General features: G+C 37.8%; 1 protein-coding gene across 7 annotated transcripts in view; it reads right to left on the bottom strand.

The window, feature by feature from the left end:
- Positions 1–11,277: 11,277 nt before the first annotated feature.
- UTRN (utrophin) overlaps positions 11,278–23,935 on the bottom strand; it is a 369,822-nt gene continuing 357,164 nt past the window's right edge. For 3 of the 7 annotated variants that reach the window (XM_082049170.1, XM_082049171.1, XM_082049172.1), the window contains 4 exons: positions 20,074–20,182; positions 18,504–18,590; positions 15,638–15,660; positions 11,279–14,007 (listed from right to left, as the gene is read on the bottom strand). In XM_082049170.1, coding sequence (XP_081905296.1) covers positions 13,999–14,007; positions 15,638–15,660; positions 18,504–18,590; positions 20,074–20,182 — 228 coding nt within the window. In that variant the 3' untranslated portion in view covers positions 11,279–13,998. Of the gene's footprint in view, positions 14,008–15,637; positions 15,661–18,503; positions 18,591–20,073; positions 20,183–23,935 lie in introns of all 7 variants that reach the window. The other 4 variants (XM_082049169.1, XM_082049173.1, XM_082049174.1 and 1 more) reach the window with 4 other exon arrangements.

Genomic DNA, 23,935 nt, shown 5'->3' with positions numbered 1-23,935 from the left:
CTCACAACTGGCAAATTTGGCAACCTGTGAGGCAAAGCTGGTATTGAGTTACAAAAAGCAAAACAGAAGTGCAATCTGATGAACTTTTTCTTAGCAATTTTTTTCCGAATGGACTTCAAAGATTTGGCTTGCTGTTCGCTAACAGGGAGGAGAGTACAAGGAACTACAGGGGTCCTTGTCACTCAAAATTGAATAATATCAGTTCTGTTTGCATGTTGCTGTTATTTTGTCCTTGCTGTCTTAATGGAAGGTGTTTCAAGTTGCATTGTGGTCAAGAGTTGGAGGTAGAGTGTTAAGTTCTGGAAAGACTAAGGGGGCATTTGCAAAGGACATTTTTCAGCCTGTTATTTGATGCTGAAGAGCCCAGGTGAAAAGGAGACCCTCAAATTAGTAAACTTTGTGTAGCTGGGTGTAGTACAATGTAGTGTAGTTGGTTTACCCAGGCTTTTGCCCTGGTAGTGCTTTAAAACTGAGAGCAGCAGAAGTCTGTATCAGTTGCCTGACATACAAATTTTGCTTGCTACCTCCCTCATAGGAGTGTCCCACATGACAATGATACAGCTTCTAGTTATTGTATATGGGGTTTTTTTAATGTTTGATTTTTTTTTTTTTTTTTTTTTTTTTATCTGCCCCCCTCCCTGTATTGGGGTGAATGTAGCATTACTTAGTCTTACCCTTCCCAGAAAACTAATTGTCTTGCCTTTTGTGCTATTGTTTGTGTGATGAGACTAGGGAGTTCTGTTGCTTTTACTGAGACTAACAGCTGTCTTGAGAGCATTCGGAGCTTCTTCACAGGTCCTTGCTTCGTCCATAGGCTTACAAGGATTATGGTCTCTTTAGCACGGCTTTTGGGAAGCTAAACTTCCTTTCATTCCATATTAGCACAGCTTGAGTCAATCAATTTAATATTGAGAATCCAAATTTATAATGTATAGTCTGTAGTGGGAATTGGAGTGTTTATTCTGTTTTTATAATTTTATTATCCTGTTTATAAAGATTTTAAGAAAATCTGAAAACAGATTATCATTTTTATATTGCCATCCCTCTTACACATTCTTGAATCATTTCTAGAGGAGCGACTGGCTTCATTTATAACTTTGCCATTGCTGCACTTAAAATGGTTGAGAGAGAGTTAGCTAGAAAAGACTTCCTCAGTACCTGTGACAGTGAAATTATGGGTGTGTGGTATGGCATGCCCTCAGTTCTCTAGCTATACAGTGCAAAGTATGTATGAATGTAAAAATAAATGTAAGTGCTCCATACTAAATACAAATGGGTATATAAAAACCATACCAGCAATTTTGTAACTTGGGCAAACAGCACTCTTAGTTTATGCCAGTTTTGCACCACATATTGATGTTCAAGATCTTCCTTTCTGGTGAAAGGAAGGCAAAGACCTTCCACAAATAAAGAGTAAGGAAGACTAGGGCTGAAAAGCTGCTGTGTTTCCTGCATTATGCAGCCAGATGGGTAAAGTGAAGGACATGCATCAGAAATCTGGTGCAATGATTCAAATAGTTGGAGAAAGGGCTGCCTCCATTTGTTTCTAGGAAGCACTTCATTGAACAGTGTGATTATGCACTTCTTTGGCTTTTACCTGTGTACAAAGGCTTGTTTGTAGCATTAAGCCTTCTGCTAATCTAAATAAGAAGCTTTCTAATATTAAGATACTCCACAGAGTCACAGAATGGTTGAGGTTGGACCTCTGGAGGTCATCTCGTCGAACCTCCCGTGCTCAAGTAGGGCCACTCAGAGCCGTTTACCTGGGACTTTGCCCAGACAGCTTTTAAATATCTTCAAGGATAGAGACTCCACAAGGTCCCTGGACAACCCATACCAGTGCTTGGTCACTCTCACAGTAAAAACATGTATCCTGATGTTCACAGGGAACCTCTTGTATTTCAGTTTGTGCCCATTGCCCTTTGTCCTGTCACTGAGTACCACTGAAAAGAGCCTGGCTCCCTCTTCTTTGCACCCTCCCTTCAGGTATTTATATACACTGACAACATCTCCCCCTGAGCGCTCTCTTTTCCAGGCTGAAAAGTCCCAGCTCTTTCAGCATTTCCTTAGAAGAGAGATGCTCCTTCATCATCTTGGTGTCCTTTGGTATTCCACACTTCTGAAAGCCAGCATCGATGGCAAACCAAGCACCTGATTCAGGTTACATACATGAGATACACAAACTAGCGAGCAATTAATTTAAAATAAAACAGACTAGTAGAGAGAACTTCTCACATGCAGAAGCATTAAATAAATGCAGACGAGAAGTGACTATTGTGAAGAGTAGTCGACTCTTGGCTAAAATAACTAATTTATTTCTGTAGAATGCCTGGTCTCTTCAGTCTACACATCTGATACATAGTGGGTTTTTAGTGTTTGTTTTGTGTGGGATTTTTTTGTTTGTTTGGTTGGGTTTGTTTTTTTTTAATGTATTTATTTTTAGGTCACAGTTCTTTCTGTTAGGGGAGCATCCCTGACAGTTGTTGATGTTTACAGTGGGGATTCTTAGGTTATTTAAATGTAGTTTGTATTTGCATATATATTTAATGGCATAAGGGAGTGTGTTAAAATGGGCCATGTGATGAATAGAAAATTGTACTAAGTTAAACCAAATATGTCTAAAAGTTTTGTCATTTATTTCTTTAAATTACCTGGTTAAGCCTCCAACTTGCAGAGTGATTAAGTGCTTACATGTGAAATATCCTGTAAAAACTTTGACATAGATTGCTAATCCTGGACTGCAGTACATCATTGTGATAAGACTAAAAATACCTCTCAAATAGACAGAGGTCATAATTACTGTCACACTTCCATCCTTCAGTATTTGCAGCATAAGAGGAAAAAACTGGCCATATAAATCCTCTGAGATTAATTCCTTAACAGAAAAGCTTTTAAGTATCACCAGTTTCAGGGAGACTATCAAGAGTTACAGGCATGCAGGCACTACCAGTGAATGGGAGGGAATGACTGACAGGTAAAAACATTCAGACACTGTACAGTGTTTCTCCTAAAGGCAGGGTGGGCTGTGTAAAAAGCTGGGGGGCTAAAGCATATCAGAAGCAGGATTAGTATTATGTTGTTTAGGCTCTTCTTCTGTGTTTGTTTGTTTGTTTTCCTTTTACCTCATATGAACATATCAATATTGTCATATCAAGTCCTGTAGAGGAAAATGTATCATGCTATGAAATACACATGGGATTAACTTACCTGGATGGAAAATAGAGTGAAATCTGAGCTGTCACCTTTCAGAGAGCATCGGTACCTGAAGTACTTGAGAAACCAAATAAAAAGATGATGTTGCCATTGGCTGTCTGGAGTTCGATGTGCCTGTGGGAGGTGTTTTTGTAAAGGTTCAGATATGATGGCAAGGCTCCTCAAGTCCTATGGAGTCTGACCTAAAAGTGAGACAAATTGAGGAATGCTTGTTGGCCACTGCAAGTCCAAACATGAGATTTGTGCCTATTCGTGGCTATTGTGAGAAACTCCTGTATTCAAATAACATGTGAAACTTTGTAATGAATCTTAATTTCTTGATTTTTGGCTGCCTTCTGTCTTAAGTGCAGTCTGCAAGAACCATGGTTTTAGACTCTGGGTCCTACAGTGCTAATTAAATAATCTTGTCAGTATAGCTCTTGGTGCTGTTTCCAGTACTTCTGTGTAGAGTCAAGAAGTAAATATCTCAGAAATTAATTCATCATTGTAAAGTCCAGTGCCCTTAGGTTAGTGGGTTATAGGAAACTGGCAGCCACAGATGACAAGTTCTTAATGCCTGCAAGTGAATAGGCAAGACACATAATTAAAAGTGTAGCTTTGCTTTTTAGAGTCATTGTAAAAGGAGCACCTCTGAAAAGTCTGTCCCTCTGATTCAATGTCAAAACTGCTTGTTTTACTTAAAAACAACCCCAGATTTAATTTAGAGACTCTAGTATTTTTCTTGTGTGCTGCCAAAAACAAAGGCAAAAATCTGGCCTAGGGTATCCTTAATTACGCACTGCCAACCTAATTTTCTTGAAACTTGGCTTTTGCTGGCACTTTTGCAGCTACATTAGTTTTCAACCTGCTTAAGACTGCTGAAGATGTTATAGGAAGAGAGTGGGTCTGTGAATTTATTCCTTGACTCTTACGGAAAGTATGTGCAGTATAATGTAGTGCTGGTTAAATAGAAGGAGAGAGGTGGGAGTCGTTCCAGGAATGCTCTGGGACTGGCAGAGTGGCTGTGTTCTGTCTCTTCCGTACTGGGGGTGCAAGGAGGTGCGTAGAGATGCCTGGCTGTTTCCAAAACACTTCTAGGGCTTCTTGAGAGAAAAGGAGGCTAGGAGTAAGGAAACATCTAGTAAGAACCACTTCTTTAGTGCATGTTGAAAGTCCTTGTTGTCATTCTTAAGTGAATGGTTTATCAGAATGCTGTACTAACACGTATTAAATTTGCCTACCTAACTGTCAAATCAAGAAATCTTGGGAAATGAAAGTGCAAGTCAGCCCATGGCAGACCCTGTGTTTATATGTATGATAGATGGCTTGTGATGAGAGAATAATAGTATTACTGACATGTTCCTGCTCAGGGACATGAATACAGATTGTATTGACGTTAAGCAGTAACTCATAGGTAAATTTTTAAAGCAGAGAGAGTTCCTACGTGGCACTCTAAATACTAAGCTGAAGGCTGAAGATAAATGTTTGCAGTCTTCAATCAAGAAACTTCAGTGGGGATGTGGGAATAATTAATTGGCCAAATTATTTACTGACTTTGATATGAATGGTTATTTGGTGTTTGATTCCCTGCAGCTAAAGGATGAGATAATTGCCCCAAACTTCAGTCTCTGTTATTTTTCCTGCTCTAAGATAAGGGCACATTTCTGAGGTGATTATTTCTTAATTACCTACATTATGCTGCTGATACCCACCAGATAAACACAGCTTTTCCTTTTAAGTGTTGCTGAATATTAAATGATCCTGGATTGGGGGTGGGAGAACCCAATCTGGAATGTCCACCTTCCCTGCCTTGCCCCTTGATGGGGAGGACAAGACCTAGGAGTGGCTGATGGGGTGGGACCCTTGAGGGGCTGGTGGTTCTCCTACTGTGAGGAGACATTGGCCATGATGGGGAGTGAGTTCCATGAAGGTGCTAAGGCTTTGTGGATAGCTGTGGTTTTCTATTTTATTTCATCATAGATTGATTGTTAAGCTATCATTAGCACAACCCTGTCCCGTTATACACAGTTGTCTCCATTATATATATAGGATAACTGAAATAATGACAGATCATCATCTATGTTCCTTCTTGAGGCGCTTCTTACTGGAAGGAGGGGCAGTCCATAGAACTCAACTTTTAGATGTGCTTCATTGTAGTATTACTATTTCTGATTTTGGCTTTTCATTTCTACCAGCCTAGGAGGGGGAGGGTAGATGGGTGTGGGATATCTTGTTTTTGGTCACATCACTGAATTTAATTCTTTTGCTAGGTATGTATTGTTTGAGAGAAGTATAACTACTACTATTAGAAACTAGGAAAAAAAAAAAACACGCAAAACTCATATTCTTAAGCATCAGTGTCTATACCAGCTATTCAGGCAAAACATATTAAGAAAAAAATCACTCCTGCCATTTAAGCTGTTTACTGCATTAACTAAACTGCCATATTTTATCCAATCTCTGTGCAAACAGATGTGCTATAATCTTAATTTATCGCTTGTCTTTCCTTTGCAACTGGGTTAAAAACAAGTAAATACAGGAACTGCAGACAAAGCTGACAGGCTTAAGCTGCGGTATGTATACTAATGTATTTTTCAAATAGCTTTGAAAAGTGTGATTATGTCTTCCTGGTTTGGTTTATATTGAACCATAAAGAGCCCTAAAACCAACAGTATCTTGAGATTTTATTGAAAGTATTTGTAAGCAGCCTTTAAGAAATGTAACTTTATTGTGTATAATGACATGGTACTATTCATAAGGTTGTTATTTTAATTCAAACTTTCCAAGAAACTTTCAATGAGAGTATTTCTTTAGACAAAGAAATCGGAAGTGCACCAGTTTTGTCTACTTGGTAGTAATTTCCGAGGCATTCGGGGATGTAACAAATAGTAAAGTTTGTCTGTTGCTCACTTACAGAATTTTTAAGGAAAAAGCTAGGTGTGGTTTGTTTTTAATATTCAAATGCTGATGATCTCTGAACAGGCAAATGGAGGAAGTAAATCAAAACCACATGTGAATCTGTGCCTGGGAAAGCAAGTCTAGAAGAAATGCAGATAAATGAGTGTAGTAGTTTTGAAAATATTTAATCTCCTAATTTAATTTTTCTAAATAATGTTACAAGTACTGTAATTCATAAGAATACAGAACCAAAGTGTCTGCAATAACAAGAACGTAAGTAGTTATCAGAAGAATTTCTTTGCTATACACTACCTAGGTCTGTATTAAGTGGGTTGACTTGGAAGTCAACAGTCTCATCTATCACCTATGGCCTTTTCCATGGAGGTTTGTTTGTCCTGAGGCAGTGTGCTCTGGTGGCAAAGTGGAGTGGCCTCATGAAACTGTGATCTGCAGATAGAAGGAAATGACTGTCCTCTTTTATTTGGGAAGACTGGGACTGAGGTGCTGTGTCCAGTTTCAGACGCCTCGCTCAGCCCCTTGCCTTTGGCTGGGTAGCACAAGCTGCATTGTAAGAAACCATAATGGGAATTCAAAACCAAAAATAATTCTCTTTAGCCAAGGCTATCATTAATTTTCTTTCTTCAGCAAGCAAGCAGACAATCTGGGGAGAAAAAAATGCAAGGTTAGGCAGCAGACAGATGGATACTATGGTATATCTTGTTTGTGTACAAAGCCTGGCTCATATTTCATAATAAAGTCAACTGTTATTTTGATGTTTTACTGCTATTTCAACTAGTAGTCTGCTGCCTGCAAGCATCATCTTTACAGGAACTGGGATTTAGGGGTGGAAGTAACATTCTTATTCTGCCCATGTTTGAGCCACTCAGGTTTTCCATTTGTTCACATCTGTATTTTTATTGAAAATTGATAGGTGCTGTAATTGCAGCCTGCTGAAAGCAAGTAGGTCAGAGTTACACTTTCTGTTCCAGAGGGGCTGCTGGGACTGGAGAGACAGAAATACATCTGGACAGTTTTCCTTCCTGTGTGCCTGCCTGTGTGCTGCAGACGCTCATTAGACTCCTCACAACTGCTCCCCAAAATACTTTCATAGCTATTACAGAAAATCAACTGAAGCATCTGTGTTTAAAAGCTCCCTCCTTATTCACTGTCGTCATACTTGTCTTGGCAAAAGATTTTTCTCATAGTGCATTGGCTCAGAGTTGTGCTAACTCTCAAAGGAAAATTTCTTGGAGTGCACTGATGATGATTTCCTAACAGAGATGATGGAGGAGCTGGTGAGGTGAGAGACCCTGCTTGACATCCTATCCATAAAGAAGCAAGAACAGGCAAGGGATGTGAGAGTTGGGGACTACTGTGGCTGCAGAAGCTGTGAGATGGTGGAGCTCAGGATCTCAAGAGGAGAAGAGCAAAGCAAAAAGGAGGATTGCATCCCTGACCTTTAGGAGAGCAGACTTTGGCCTGTTCAGGGACCAGGCAGAATACAGAGAAGGTGTCTGATGGTGCAGGGATAGGGTTAGGAAAGCCAAGCCTGGTAGGGATATGAAATGTGACAAAAAGAACTTTTGATGAGTACATCTGCAGCAAAAGGCAGACTGGGGGGAAAATGCGGGCCCACTGCTGAAGAGGACCTGTCAGCAAAGGACACATGAAAGTCTGAGGCACTGAACCCCTTCTTCATCTCAGTCTTTACGGGCAAGGCTGGGCTGCCCTTTGGGAAGCTCAAGTCACCGAGAACAGAGGGGAGGTGCTGTGGGAGCTGGTTGATATCGCTGCAAGGCCGCTCCCAATTATCTTTGGTAGGTCATGGTAATCAGAGGAGTCTCTTGAGGACTGGAAGAAAGTAAATGTCACTCTGATCTTCAAGAAGGATCTGGGTAACCCTTAAATTTCCCTTCTATTGTTTGCATTTAAATCAAGGATGTGGCTTATCAGTATCAGTCACTTATTGTATCTTCTGTTTGTTCTCTTATGTATTAATGCATGAAACTCCAGGTTACGTACTAATCACATACATCAAATATACAGAGGGAAGCACAATTGTCTTCAGTTGCTCATAATAAAAATCATTGTTCAATATGTGAAATGCTATCTCTAGTGAAGAAAAGTGAACGGTTCTGTTACCTGGTTTTACAGGGCCTGGGTTATACTCTGACTATTCTGGCTTATAGTCATATGAACTGTCCATGGGACTTTCACTTCACCTGGCATTGAGAAAGGTTACTGTATTTGATCAGGTGCTTGCCTATTTCCACATAAAATTCAGGTGAATCATCAGTTGTTACTTCGTGTTTGTTTTTTTTTTTTTTTCTCCTAACTCCAGTCTCTTCTAAAACTCTCAAATTGTTGGTAAGGGATGCTACCCCTTCCTCTTTTTTTAGCCCCCTCCCCACCCCCTGCCCCCCCCCCCCCCCCCACCCCAACCTCATTTTCCAAAGGCTTAAAATGTAGTCAAAAACGTTTGTGGGGTCAAAAGGAAGTCTATCATGTGCAGATAAAGTGTAGCAGCAATGGTGTTACCTGGTTATCTGCTTTTGTTTTATTTACTTATTTTATTTCTTGTTTTTAATAACCAGGTCACTTTTTCTACCTGCTACCAAATGGTAAAAAGTTGTTCTCCATTGTTTTGTTCAACATCAGGAAGGGATCTATCCCCAGAAAATAAAGTCCTTTGAGCTACTTATCCTAAGTTCTCCTTTGATAGTCAGGAAATATATATTTCTGTAGTTTTTCCAAGGTAAATATGAGTAACTAGAGGTCACAACACTACACATTTTTGAAGGGCATAGCTGACTATATGAAGAGAGTGACTAACAAGGGTATGAATAGTTCATCTATAGATACTGTGTTTCAGAGAGGACAATGAGATAGGACAGATAGTGTCAAAGTTTTGTAGTGGTGTGTTGGTTTTGTTTTTATTTTTAGTCCTGTGTATGCACTTATCTTTCTGACTGGCACTTAAGAAAGCTATTCAGCTCTTCTGGGTTTATCACTTTTAATAAGCACACTAACATAGAGCATTTTTCAATTCAAAAGATCCCTTTGTGCTGGCTGCAACAGTGTGCTGTGGTGCTGGGATGACTGGGAAAAGGAGCTGAATCAGCCCCGCTCCTGGCAACTTCTCTACTGGCATCTCAGAGAGAGGTGCTTGGAAAAGCAGGTGACAAAACCACAACCTTCCCCTTCTGAAGGTGGCTGCATGAATTGTTCATTCTAATGCATAGATTTAAGTTGCAAAGAATGTAATTTTTGCTGGAACATCATGAGTATTTAAATGATATTAAAGGCAGATGATGATAGACTCCCAAAGACATGTGAGCCAAGGAAGATTTCACCTTTGTTGGCCAGAGGAACAACATTTTGTGAGGAACACAGCATATAGCTGATGATTACTGACAGCATTTTTGCTTGTAAGATGGAACAGCTTTGTTCCTGCTAATTTTTTTTTTTCCACTAAAAAGTTTTGGGGTGTGTGTTGGTGTGTTTTTTGGTTGTAGGGTTCCTTTTGTGTGTGTGTTTTTTTTTTTGTTGTTGTTTTGTTTTGTTTTATACTCCACTGTTATTAATTTACACTGTGGCTGGATTTGTAGGACTAATTTTGTTGCTGCTGTTCTGGGAGCAGAATTCTTAGCCATTTGGCACAATGTCTTCATTTCTATATGACAGACAGAAAACATTATTCGGTTTTGCAGTGGTGTGAATGTTTGCCTCCATGAATGATTTTCTTAGGCTAACTCCATACTACACTGGAGGAAAAAAATACATATAATGTGCAAATTCTCTTCAAAGGGCAGTTTTAGTACTGTAAATGTTTAAGAGAATAATTCTGGTCTTGCATAAATCCAAAGCTTGCCCATTACAGTAATACATTTTTAATTCGGCTGAATTCAGATTTTTTTTCCTTTTTTGTTTTTCAACTGTAGAAATAAGAGAAGAGAGGACAGAACTCCTGACCCAGGACACTCAGGAGATAGGAATTGTCATGTACACACTGATAGATTAATAGACATCAGCCTGACTAGGTTAGAGATACTGGACCCAGACATTTATTGAGATCTGAACATCTGAAAAGGCTTGTTTTGTTCCAAAACTAAATAATACCACCAGCCTCCAAGAAGAGCTGTTTCATAGTAGAAGTTCCCTTCAAGATGCAGCCCCAATAGCAGAGGAACTTCTGCACTCTGATTTTAATTACATGCATCAATCTTTTATCTTTTCAGAGAAAATGAACTGATCTGATAGTAGTGTTCCAGCTCAAGGGTATTTTTGTAATAAAAATTTAAACAAAGATGCTACCACCTACCCCATCCATTCTGGGCTGTGCAAGAGGGCGTATCTCCCAATTAGAGAGTACACAGAAGTGCACTTTGGACTGAGAGCATTTTCATGCAGGAACCCAGTTATTTTCCTGAAAAGTATCACAGTGGCTTTACTTTGCCTGACAAAATAAGGGGCTGGTTAGTGCTCAGAAGAAAATGTTGTGCAGAGAAGCTAGGGAGGGCTTAGCATCGCATGGTTCACTGAGAACCAGAGGTTGGCAGGCCCTTCCCCAGCCCCCTCAAGTAAAGCCCCAGGGCAGGGGGTGAGAAGTCATTTACTTTCTTCCAGTCACTCTATTCCCCCTGACAAGAGTCAGAACCTTCATGGCAATGCACTGAAGCATGATTTTAATCTGAGAGTACCTTCTTCACAGGTGACAATGTTAAAGAGCTCTGGCACCTGCTGCCCTGGTGATCAGGGTACCAAATTTCTGAGTTGTAGATTTGAGCATCTTCATAAACTGTTCCCAAAGTTAGGCCCTGGTTATGGTCCAAGTCCTCTTCTGCTGCCTTCAACTATATAAAAAAAGTAAACATTTTAATCACAAGACAGATTTTGTCATTTAATAGATTCCTTAATCTACCACTCTCCTCCTGTTTGACACAGTGTTGTACCTGCAGAACTTAATTTGACTCAATATATTGCTATTTCTATAATTAAATTCCTGTTAACTGCTGAACCACTTAAATGCCATATGAAAAACCCACGTCTTCCCAACAACTTGTTAAGCATCCTTTCACAAACTGAGGGAAAATGTCATTACTTTGATACTTATGTTTTGAATTTGTTAAAGTTTGAAAACAAATGTTAATAAACACTAAGCATGAAAATTGTGCCAAATAATGCTATAAGGAAACAGAATTTTGAGGGCTGTGGAATTTTATACTCGGTCAAGCACAGTAGTTCTAACACTGTCATTAACATAACTTGCATTAGCTTAAAGCAAATACCTAAAATCAGCACATGGTAGGGCTAGGATGTACATATTTCTTGACTGAATACCTAATGCTGTGCATATTGACTGAATACCATCAAAATTCTAAGACTAATTTACAGTTCTAGTATTTGCCAGGGCTTCACACATTATTGCTGTTTTGTAGTGTGTATATATAACATTTTTAAAATAAAAGCAATCTGCTTCTCAGTGATCGAATATATCTGTCATGCAAGTGAGAAGATTCCAGACTAAATCAGTAAAGATGGAAAACTGGAGCAAATATGTACAGATTTATGGGGAGAAAACATCGTTTAATCTCATTTATAGAAATGCAAACTGCACTCCAAAAATGCTAGCACATAGAAATGGATTATCAGAGCACTCCTGTGTTAAAAATCTTCAGAATGAAATTTTCAGCATTTAGCAATGACAAGTGCCATCCTTGAAGATCATAAAACTTGAAAGAACTCCATACTTTTTCTCTGTTACTGCAATATATTCCTTTTATTTATTATTGTCTCAGAGGAAGAATGTTACAATGTAGTGTTTGAAGCAGCATTTACTTGGCAGCAGAGGACAAAGGATGCATACAAACACAGGCAGAAAAACAACTTTATACATAACCTCATATTCAGAACGAAAATAAAAGCCACCAAATTCACTACTGAGACCTTTTTTTCCTTACATGGGGGGGTACTTTTAAGGATTCCTTGCCTAGGGAATGATGTAGCTTGATAAAAGCAAAGTACTTTGCAGAGAACAGAATATAAAGCTATTTCCAATACTACTCATGAAGATAGGTCTGAGGTAGAAAGGTGGTCATGGCTTTCCTCTTCTGTAAAATGTGGGGTTTTTTTCCTTCTCAAAATAACTACACTACTTCTTTTAATAGATGGAGCATTTATAAAAGCCAGCATCTTCTATTCCCACCTTGACGATTTTGCTCCACCCAATCAGGAATAATACTTTGCATTTATAAAGAGCTTTTCAGACACTAACTAAGCAAGCCCTACAAGACCTTTGAGAGGTGAATACTATCATCCCCATTTTACAGATGGGAAAACAGAGGCAGAGTGGTTAAATAATTTGCCAAAGGGTTCAGAAATAGCCGGCACCAGAGCTGACACGAGAATGCGGTCAATGCTGTGCCCAAATCACTCCTTGAGCAGCAGCAGCAGGAGGCCAGGAGTGAGGGCTGTGCCTGCTGGACAGTCTACTTGGCACCACCTCACAACATTAGAAATTCCTGACCTGCTGTCTTAATGTCATCCAGCAGTTTTTGACAGCAGTAGAGAATTTACAACTCTTCCAATACCATTTTGAGATTTTTTTTCTTTAGTATTAAGTAAGAACAACACAGTTTAGTTTCTCTCCACTACACGTGAAATACATTGCATGCAGTTCTACCAATTAAAGGTATGTCCTGAAACTAAAGCAAATGCCCATGCAGCATTGTAAACTCTGTGAAGGCATTAAAATCTCTTATGATTATTTTAAAACTAGAGATCAGCTGATCAGTGACATAACTTTCCTGTAATTATCCCTACTTAAAGTACATAAATAAATGATTTCAAAGATGAGTTGCAAGATTACAATGCCAAATGATAATATCTAAGTGCACTGCAATTTTGAAGAAAATGTTCCATTGCTAATAGTATTGGAAAGGGCTTTCTAATTGTCTCTTCACTTCCAAGAAGCAGATAAAAGAAGGGGATCTCAGGCAAATGAGCTTTACTTCACAGACTGTAAATTCCAAAACTTGAAGCAAGTTTGGCACAGCGGGGAACAGCAAAGCTTTGTGTCTGAACAAAGTTGGGAAAGATTACACTAACTTAGACCTTACAAAAACCAACTTAAGCTATCATCTAAGTCCTCTTTTTAGCTATCATCTTCCAACTCAAGTAAGGCTTAAAAAAATAATCCTCCAAATGGAGTGTGTTGGCTGGAAATAACTAAAATAAAGTTAAAAATACCATTTTGGTGCATGAGGATGATAGTTATGACTCAAAATTAGAGTTTACCTGGTTTAATGGAGTTAAAATACTGTAGCTTGCACCCAACAGCAGTTATTGTTAACTAGTAACAATAATGCAGATTATGGGAACTTCATATGCCAATTCTGAAAACAATTCAAGAGTAATCTGAAATATCTGTGGTTAGATGGTTAGCATATAAATAATCCGTACAGAATATTAGATGTGTGAGAATATAACTAAGAGTATTTTACAATGTAAAAACAAAGAGCTGAAAGGAATGTATAAATGTAACATTTTGCTCCAAACTCCTTATGCAGTTCTCTTTACGATTATCAAAAAGAACGTATATAAAGCCCCTGCCCCTTTTCCCACAGCTGTATATTTATACAAATCAGTGACAAATACTCCACTGCTCATTAATTTACAGTTGCATAGAAAGGGAAGAAGAAGGAAAAAAAACCAAAACAATACTATAAAAACATCTTTGTCTTTGGGTATTCAGTGTTTTGCTATTTCAAGTAGAACACGCAGTCAGAGGGAACAGCATGTTCCAGGGTCCCATGCAGCTTCCAATGAAGTGGAACTCACGACCGGTGGTTTGTAGAAAAGGGCTGTACTGCACGTCAGGAAGCACTAGTCACTATCCAAATGAACACTTCACATCGCCTGTCAGGATGAGAAATAACTACATCAGTACAACATTAACACGCACTGAAAGGTCTGGATATTCTCAGTTCAGTTAAGGAGAATGACGTCATTTTACAAAACCCCTCTATCTTAAAACTTTAGATGTATTGGCCCAAGACTCAGCAAATCACTGAGGCATGTAGTTAAGAGAAACCTAATTTTATTATACTACAGTGTTTAAAATTCTTGTTGAGTAAGACCCGGAGGACGATAGTCTACAGAGCAGTAAATATATAATAACTTATAGGCTCTCCATGTTCTGCACTCTTTAGGCAACTTTAGGCAGACTACCGTCCTGTCTGAAGCCTAAGTAAAAATGGAGAGTACACAGAGTCTGGACTTGGACTCAGCCCCTTCAAATGTGAAGTTGATTTCCAGGCACCTGTTTCAGGATTCAGGTCCCTCAACAGACAAGTGTGCCTTCTCTAACGATTCAGGAAGGGTAGGTTTGCAGGGATACCATTTGGGAATAATCCTGTATTTAAAAAAAAATGAAATGCTTTTTCAGGAAGATTAGTATTATTCACCAATAACACTGAAAGCTATCTCTGTGCCTGTTTAGAGAAAGGATTTCTGAAAAATGCTAGTTTAATTCCTTGATTTAACTTATCAAGAGACTGAAACACAAACTCTGAGTTGATTGCAGGGCATGATTCACCCCATTCTCTTTAGAAATTCCTGTTTGGGAGGCTGATCCTACTGTCCCAGATATTACTATTCGAGAAAGTGTTCACAGAGCAATATTTCTGAATTTGTATATATTCATTTTGGGAGGGTATGACCTTTCAAACTGTGGATTAATGGACAAGGTAAAGCAATTTGGGGGACTAAATAGACTCCCTACCACTTAACTCTTCTGAAGTCTCACACAGCAACTTGTGTTAGTCTTTAAAACTCATTTCATAATAAAACTTTCAGAGAACTCTGCAATCACACAAGATTATGTCATTCCTTATTTGTCATACATGGGCTCCAATATCAACCTAAAACTATAGCAAGTGTTTTTCATATTTCTGTTACTTATAACAGAAAATTAACTCATCATTCATACCAGTTTGATTTTGAAGAACAAGTATCTAAACACTGGATTGTCTTCCAGATTTTTGTGAACTCTGAAAGCAGACAAAATTTCTGCTTCAAGTTTGTAAAGCAGCTACCTTCTGGGAGAAGGCAGCTCCATGTAATGCCTAAAATGCTGTGTGGCTGCTCATCCTTGTGCCTTGGTGCCCATAGCTCCTCAAACCGAAGCAATGGGCAACAAGGGACAAGGACATCTGGATATTTTTGCAAAACCCAGCTTTGATCTTGCAGAGCTGATGTTGGCTTGAAACTAAGTGGCCTTGATAGATTTGAGCTGATTGCATCTGGTCAGCATCACAGAACTGTATACTGTAGTACCTTTGGTAATGCCTGAACTAGCAGGAATTCTCTATTAACTGGGATACTGCAGAATCTAGCCTTCTTGTTACACAGGTCTATCTTCCAAACAGATCTCTAGGGGAAAAAAAAATATAGAAAAAAAACCCCAGCCACTTTGCTTTAATGGAACTTTTCCACTTGCTTTACTTTATTTCCTATAACTATGCAAGTATGTAAACATGCCTCATACCTGTGGTCTGCCAGTGAAACTTGCTGCAAATAGAAAAAAACAGAAGTTAGAAATCTGTATGATTCTGTATCTTGGCGGTTTAAGAACAAAGACAATGTCAAGAAAATAAGTAATACAAAAGAACTGAAAGACTTCTACCTTAAAAATATTAAACATTTAACTTGAAGTGTGTTGTTATAGTCTATGCATAACTTTTTTCATAAATTTACTTTTCTTGTAACAGATTTATTGCATTAAGAATATACAGATGATATGATTTCTTCCTGTTTCACTTCTTACTAACCCTATAGACCTATGAGTACTATATTATTATGCTGTGTGTTCAAAACACCCTGTTCTGGAACTCACTTGGATGCAAAGGCAGGAATGCTGCACAGTGTTGCACAACTTGTCTGGTTCTGACGACTAACTTCATAAACAGGGTTTGAAAAGCAGCGTTATATCCATCATTAAAGGAGGTGGACAGCAAATTAAACCCAAACCCACCACTAAGAGCAGTGCTGGCCTTACTATATGAATAATGGCTTCGTAAGGGATATTTAGAGTAAATAGAAATGCTGATTTCAAGACGGATTATAACTTGAAACCCATAAAAACAAATACAGCAAAAGAGAAGACTGGCTGTATTATACAGTCAAGACAGGATAAAAATAATCTACCTAAGCCACAGATGCTAGTAACTGTCCTTAATGAAAGCTGTGACTAAGGTAGGAGAGATCAGTAGTGATGAGGTGGTGAAAAAAAAAAAAAAAAAATTTCTATTTTAAAAAAAGAAATGGACATGATATGTTGAACATGAAGGCTATTCCAATAAAATTTAGCTCAGGTATAATTAAAAAACGGTAAGGATATAGTTTTTTAATATTAGGAATACAACAACGCTCTTAAACCGGATTGCCTAGGGAATCCATGGTGTCTGTGTCATTGGAAATCTTACAGAAGAGGTTGGATAATTGTCCATCCAGAAAGACAAATCCATCTCAAACAGCCACAGGAAAAGAACAGGGACTAGATGCTCTGTCATAGTCTTTCCTAGCAAAACTCCTAGAGCTTAATGCACTCTGTTGGGAAGGACGGACAAATAATACTCATTACAGGCTTCTAAACCAGTATATGAATCTTCCATGGTTAAAAGAATATACTCCTAGCAAATCTCCCAAGTAAGAGATGTTCTAAAATGACTGAAGAAGAGCAAACATAAGTAGTACCTACGAACTGGGGCATGCTGGTTTGATTTGATTTCTGCCACAGCATGTCAATAACAAAGGGAAAAATCACATAGAATTTGGAATGGTGAGTTGTTTTAGTCTCAACTGCTCACATATGCTTCAACATATGAAATTATGTGAGCCCCTGGTTTTCACTTTCAATCCCATCTTGCCCATTCAGGGTATCATTTAATGGATATTAGATGATTTTTTTTTTTCATGTTTCCTGGTTGTGGAGAACAGCCATCATTAGCAAGCTTGCCCCGACACATGAATTATTATGTCTGCAAATTTGCTGTAAATTCATTTGGGCCAAATGTTCAGTAGCTGCTATACTCCATATGCATGCAAGACAGGAATTTGCAAAAACAAGAACTGATACTGGGCTTGTGTTTTCTACCGATTTGTATGAATACACACCATTAAGTTGTGCTGAGTAGCTCCACTAGCTGTCAATTTCAAGAATAGATGCTCCTTAGAATAAAATCTTTGACTTGCAAAGTGATGGGCTCTGAACTATTGAACTCACTGAAAATCTCAAGGGACAGCCGAAACAAAACTTGTTTTGCTACATCCTAATTTGCTTCTCAAAATGTGCAAAGTGCATCTTCTGTGATGCAGTTCTTCACAGCCAAACTATGTATGTACAAGAGATAGAAGTGGTATTTTGACAGGGTCCACACTGAGTTTACAAAATAGGACAGAATGGACTTCAGTCTTATTGCTTCCAGAAGGATTAGAACAGAAACACCTCCTTCTCACTTATGCCTTTTAAAATTGACCATTATCATTACATTTCATTTGAAAGAACTGTTGAAAGTTTCAGAATGTAACAAAGTTTCCACTACTGTTTTCTTAAGGGAAAAGAGCTGAAGTTTAAGATATAAGTGTATTTTTTTAAAAATACATTGAATAACAAAGCTGCTGCTTCACCCTCCTGCCAAAACCAACAATCTGCATGAAATACTGCTGGGACCAGAGAGAGAGAGCAAGCTCCTCACTCCTGCAGGTACAGTGGAACTATGGAAGGAACAGGATCTATGGAAATGTATGTCAGCTGATATAAACCACACATATAAAAGTAATTGGTTTACCTTTTGATCTCCCTTTAATAGACACTGAATAAAATATCAGCTTTCAATGCATTTAAGCAGGGAAATGTGTTAAGTGCTGTGTTAACAGTTATTGCATCTGGTTAATTAGTTTAATAACTAGTTCAATAATTATTTCAGGCAGCCAAGATTGGGCTATGGTCCCCTCCTGTTACCTAAGGCCTTTTTCTCAAGTTTTATTAGAGAAACATAATTCAGAATTTCTGAATCTATGTTCACTTAAGTTCTACATAGAATTTACATCAGCAGCAAATTCTAGCTCTCCTTTCTCGTATGTGAACACAACTGAAAATTCCACATGGAGCTATAGTCTTTTCTTATAGTGAATGACTTCCACTGAAAACATGAGACTATTTATTTCCTTTCACAAATAGTGTCTACTGAGGAACTTTGAAGAACAAAATTGTGTAGCTTGCATATCTTGACAAGAAATCTTATCAGAGGGAAGGTTGTTGTCCTAGTCAATAACATAAGAGTGACTTTTTTTCTTCAAAAGACCTCCTCAAATTTGGTATTATTTTCAGACACATCATTTGTTACACTTACAGCAGCAAGCTGGAAATGTGCTGTTGATTTGCTCCATAACATCTGTTAGATCTGTGTTGGTATCATGAGGTGGGACTAACAAGTCATCTGCAAATATGGCAACAAAAAAGAGCAATGGATTTAGTCAGGAGAGGAGAAAAAGAGAGAGAAAAAAAAATCAACATTCTGAAAAGCATTCTCATCCAACCTTCCAGTTAAATATGCCTTTATATTTCAAAGAAAACCACTACCTGAAGCCTTTGTAACTTAATGTGTAGGAACTGTCATTGATAATTGCCAGCTTTGAGAGAGGAGGTGAAAGTTATATTATTGATTTGCAGCAGAACTCATTTCTCTTTTATTAAAGCTTAAGCATTGCACCCAAGATTTAAGCTAGAAGAAATTGCCAACAAGGAGCCGTATATAGGAATTTATAGTTAAAATAAATAAAAGGTTTACAAGATGAGGGAATTATACTAGGTAGCTGCTCAGTTAATATTCTGTTCCATTTTCAGATGATTTGTCATGTAGCTTCCAGAGTGAATACACCATTCTTTAAAAAAAAAAAAAAAAAAAAAAAATTATCTTTTCAATGGCCTTTATTCAATGTGCACCAGCAATTCCACTAGTGTTAAAATCCTCTTTGCTATTTTTTTTTTTAATGCTGTATAAAATTAAGGCAAGGGAATGGTTAGGGAATACAACTGGCCCTGTTCCTGGTAGAGCTATTAGACAGCATCTCTCATAAATCTACCATTGCATTAAATCAGACTCAAAGGCATTCCATGTTTTTCTAGATAACATGAAAGCAAACCCACATGTCAGTGCTGAATGAAAACTTTTTGGTATGCAAGGGAATACTTTTCTTATTTTCACAGAAATAATTTTTAATCTATAGCACAAAGGCTTGAAAACAAAAACAGGGAGGAAATTGCATTTAAGATCATTTGAGAAAAATATGTTATTTTTTTCCCCTAATTTTGAACATTCAATGGTCTGTGGTTATTTCTGCTAATACCCAGTGGCATTAATGAGTTCTGCTTTTGCATAATCTCCAATAATCTTTCAAGAGAGAAATCCCCTCAAGTGCAGAGGTTATACCCTTAAATGCTTATTAATTCCTGAAGATGCGAAAACTTTGAAGGGTGGGGTCATCAAAATACCAGGATAAGCAGAGGATACACAAGAATTTTTAAAGCAGCCATCAGGAAGCTTCTATTATGTCTTATGTATATTTGATTACTTGGGTGAGAATGTGTGTTCTATGACAAACAGCTCTTGGCTCTTTCAGTGCAATGAAATCTGGTTCACCCTTCAGTGGCAATGTATTTGCCCAGTAAATTCACCTGCTTAAAATGGATGTGACCACGGAATCTATTGACAGAAATCTGTAAGTCAGAGTCACAGGGATTCTTGTGATACTGCAGCTGTTTGCAAGCATGGGGAAAGCAACAGCTGCAGCGAGTCCTGCTCTCAAGAGCATCGCAAAGACCAGTTCCCTTTTATTTAGAAATCTTTTCAGAAAGATGCCAAACCTATTCAGTAGTCACCTCTAGACCCATGCAGCACATTATCTGATCAAAACTCTTACCTGTCTGATGAAACTGTGAGCTTGTCTCTTGCTCGAGTGGGTAGCCGAGGGCAGAGTGCTGGGACGAAGCACAGGAGGAGGTGCCATTAACCCGGGAATCTGACTCAGGCTACATTAAAGAGAATAATACCCAAATTTAGATAAACTGTATCTACAGAATTTAATTGTGAGCTTGTATGCAGTCACCCCACTCATTTCCTTTTTTATGTCCTCTTTGTTGTTTGCTCTCCAAACTATTTAAAGTTGGCTTAGGTCTATACAACTGTTTTTCCCGTTTTTCTTCTTTCTTGTAAGAAATTATTTGAGAAAGAGAGTAGTAATACAGTATTTGAACTCCAGAACTGATTGTTCTGAAAAAGCAGAAGCACCTGAAATATTGTTTACATCTAAAGCAGCTATAGAATCTTAGCTGAAATTGTTCCCCCAATCATTTATCTTTTTGATTGCAAATCATCAGATTACTTCCAAACAGCTTAAATAGCAGATTATTTAAGTAAATCTATCTAAAGCAGATACCGAATTAACAAAACATCATTACTTTTAAGATATTTTTGAAACTGAGCAAGTACCTAAAACACCTATGAGACTCGATGCAAAAAATATACAATATGATAGTTCATTTGTACACAAGTTTGCTCCTTTGTAGCTCACAGCCTTAAGTCCAACATTCTTTTTTTTTTTTTTGAGAGAGAGACAATTTCCAGTTTAAAAGAAAAATCTTCAACAAAATTGAAGATTGTTGAACAAAGGAAAATACATTTTCTTCCATACACAGTGGTGAGAAATAGAAGGAAATGTTCCCTTGAGCACTCAGCAAATCTCTTTTTCTCCTCCAAATCTCATCTCTCAGCATGACAATACCAACTTCCAGCTTTGACTAAAAGAATAAATCAAGATATATTGCTCTGCATTTAGAAGACAAAGAAAAATGGATATGTTTTCAGGCCAGCCAAGTATTTTACCATCAAGACACTCCTACGAACAGCGAATGCTTATCGAGTAGCAAAGTCATTTGCTATTCAGTATCAGGCTTCAACCCAGCTATAGGGTCTAGGTAAAATAAGTGGTGATTTTAAATTGGCCAAGCCAGTTAAGCAGATGAAGAGTGGGGTGTGGAGGAGAAGAGAAGGGTTCTGGTAGTGGCATAAATGCCTCACCATAATAACCAGATACTGAAAAATGTTAGATGCAAAATAGTTGAGGATACAGCTGAACATATTCACATGATTAACAGTTTTACTGGGAAAGAACTTGAGGAAAAAACTCTAGAAAATCATGTTCTACTTGACCCCAGTTGCATAGCACCTACAAAATCTGATCACCTCCACCATCAGCCCTCTTCAGGCATCTTATTCAAAACAACCCAGCTGACAACCCTTAAGCCAGAAACTATAAGAAAATAGCCCTAAATGTTATTATATGCTGTTATACCATACGCTTACTATACTATGCTGCTTCTTCCTGAACAAATAAAAGCAGAGAGACCAAGCACGCCTCTGGGGGGATGAGGGAGAACTTTCTAACTCCAGTTTCTGGGAGTTTTCAAATTTTTTCATAGGCAAATAAAGATATGAAGGGACAGATAAGTTCTTCTCCAGAAAACTCTGAAATTGAGATATTTTTCTGTGTGACAGCAGTTTTTAAAGTATTTCAAGGAAGATATTTATTTTAATCATTTTTTATGTATAGTGCTTTATTTCAATGTGTCTTCTACTGGTGTCTTTTCCAAAGAAGAGCCTGAAGTGTTCTGTGGATTAAATGGACACATAAGACATACCTGTTCTTCCCTTGACTTCTGTTGCTTTTGGTAAAAAACAAAGCAAAACACCTTCCCCCACCCCAAACCTCTGAATCACAGAAAGCCTCAAAAAAGCCAGTTCCCTTTACACATCCATTATGGATATTTCTTCTTGTTCCAGACTTTGTCTCCCAGCCACAAAAGAAACAGTCTCTTCTGCTCTCTTGATAACACTCCTATGCTTCCAGCTGAAGAGGGAACTGCAGTCCCTATTTACTGTCTTAAACTCTGATCATATATCCATTGGCAGATGGTTTTAGCTCCCATTAACTTCAATATCAAATACAACGTAAAACCTCTATTCAGTAGCTCGACAAGCAGAGAAAAATCTAAACAGACTTTGAATGCCCTTCATAATAGATCTCACTTCTACTTTACACATGCAGAATCTAAAAGGGCTGAAGAAAGAAAAGTGAAAATGGATTTTTTTTTTTTTCCTGTATAATTAACATGTTAGTATCAAAGTTGTCACATGCCAGTCCTGTTTCACCTTCCTCTTTGACACTATAATGTCAGGCAGACAAAAATTACAACATTGTGTGACAGCTATGAATCCTTTGGGCTTGCTGAAGTAAAAATAGTATGGTAACCTTGGAACTGTGACCTGAAGTTTGGAAATGTACAGCGAGCATGCATGTGCATTTCTGCTAAAGGTGCTCTCTAAAGAACATCTTAGAATGCTCTCATATAGATTAAACAGTTACTACAGGAAAGCATCTAAGTTTCAATAATTTTCTACCTAAATATCTGTCTATAGATAGACTCACTCCAAATCTTTTAGAGAAAAAAAAAATAGTCCTAGTATTTTAGATTCAGTGGCAAGTTATTAATGCAAACAACAGTCAGGATGCTGTGTGGAAAGGAGAAATGCAGAGACTTGTTGTTGACAGAAGAGAGAAACGGAGGTGGCATAAAATGCCAGTTACAGCCAAGAAGTGTCTTTAAGACAGTTATGTCATTTAATACCAGTAATAAGTTCTACAAGAATTACATGGTTGTTATATATTTTGACATTTGGACTTATGAGAATCTTCCATACAAATCATCCATCTTGTTAATGGAAAAGTTATTCCTTATAACCACTAACAACAACAACAAAAATTGAATAGCCAATAAAAGCAGAAGAAACAAATAAATATACTTAGATGCTCAATTGGCTTCTGATAAAGTCCTTCCCCAAGCAGTGAAAGACTTTCACAGACTGTGAATGGTGAAGACATGAGAGAAAACCAGACATGCTGAAGAGTGGTCATTTTTTCAGAAAGTTAAGGGGGCAGTAATGGGATTCAACGCTGCTTCATAATTGTATTACTGTCAAAATAAAGAAGTTCCAGAGAACATATACTAAAAATTTGAATTATTTATAATTTCTGAATCCTCTTCAGCATCCTTGCAGATAGTTAGCAAAAAATGTGCTTAGTGGTAGGTCAAAAACACCCTACTAGATAAAGTAAGGATGCATTTAGAAAGGCATACTGAAAAGTCACAGATATATTATAAAAGCAATAATGCAGACCTTCTCATATATTTTATTTATTATTTATTATTTATATATTATTATTGTTATTTATATATTATATATTTATATTTATTATTCATACCAGCCCCTCTACTAACAGACAGAAGAGAAACAGGGACAGCTTAGGGAAAGGCACCTAGAAGAATCAGAAGCACAGCATGACTCCTACACAGCGGGAAGATTTCAGACAGGAAGGATAAGAACAACAGTATATAGTAAATGAGGTGTATATGATCAGAAATATGGAAAAAGGTCAACTCTGTTCTACCTTTCCCTATCAGAAAATAGAAGCTGCAGGATTCCCAGAAAAATCCAAAGGCGGCACTTATAAGAAGAAACTACTACTCCTTAGCCCCGCCCACTATAGCACAACTGTGTATATCCTAAAGGTCTTACTAAGAATGTTATAAGGATATTGAAAAGATTACAAAATTATAAGATTATCCATAGCTACATGAGAAAAAAAGGAAGTTTTAAAGGGTAAACATGTTCCTACTTTATGTACTGAGCTGAAAGTGACTATGGGTTTTGCAGATTTTAAAGCC

The sequence above is a fragment of the Streptopelia decaocto genome, assembly GCF_964273445.1.
Source record: "Streptopelia decaocto genome assembly, chromosome: 3".
NCBI classification, from domain to species: Eukaryota; Metazoa; Chordata; class Aves; order Columbiformes; family Columbidae; genus Streptopelia; species Streptopelia decaocto.
Note: the sequence above shows the minus strand (reverse complement) of the source record. Positions and strands in the feature narration are given on the sequence as shown.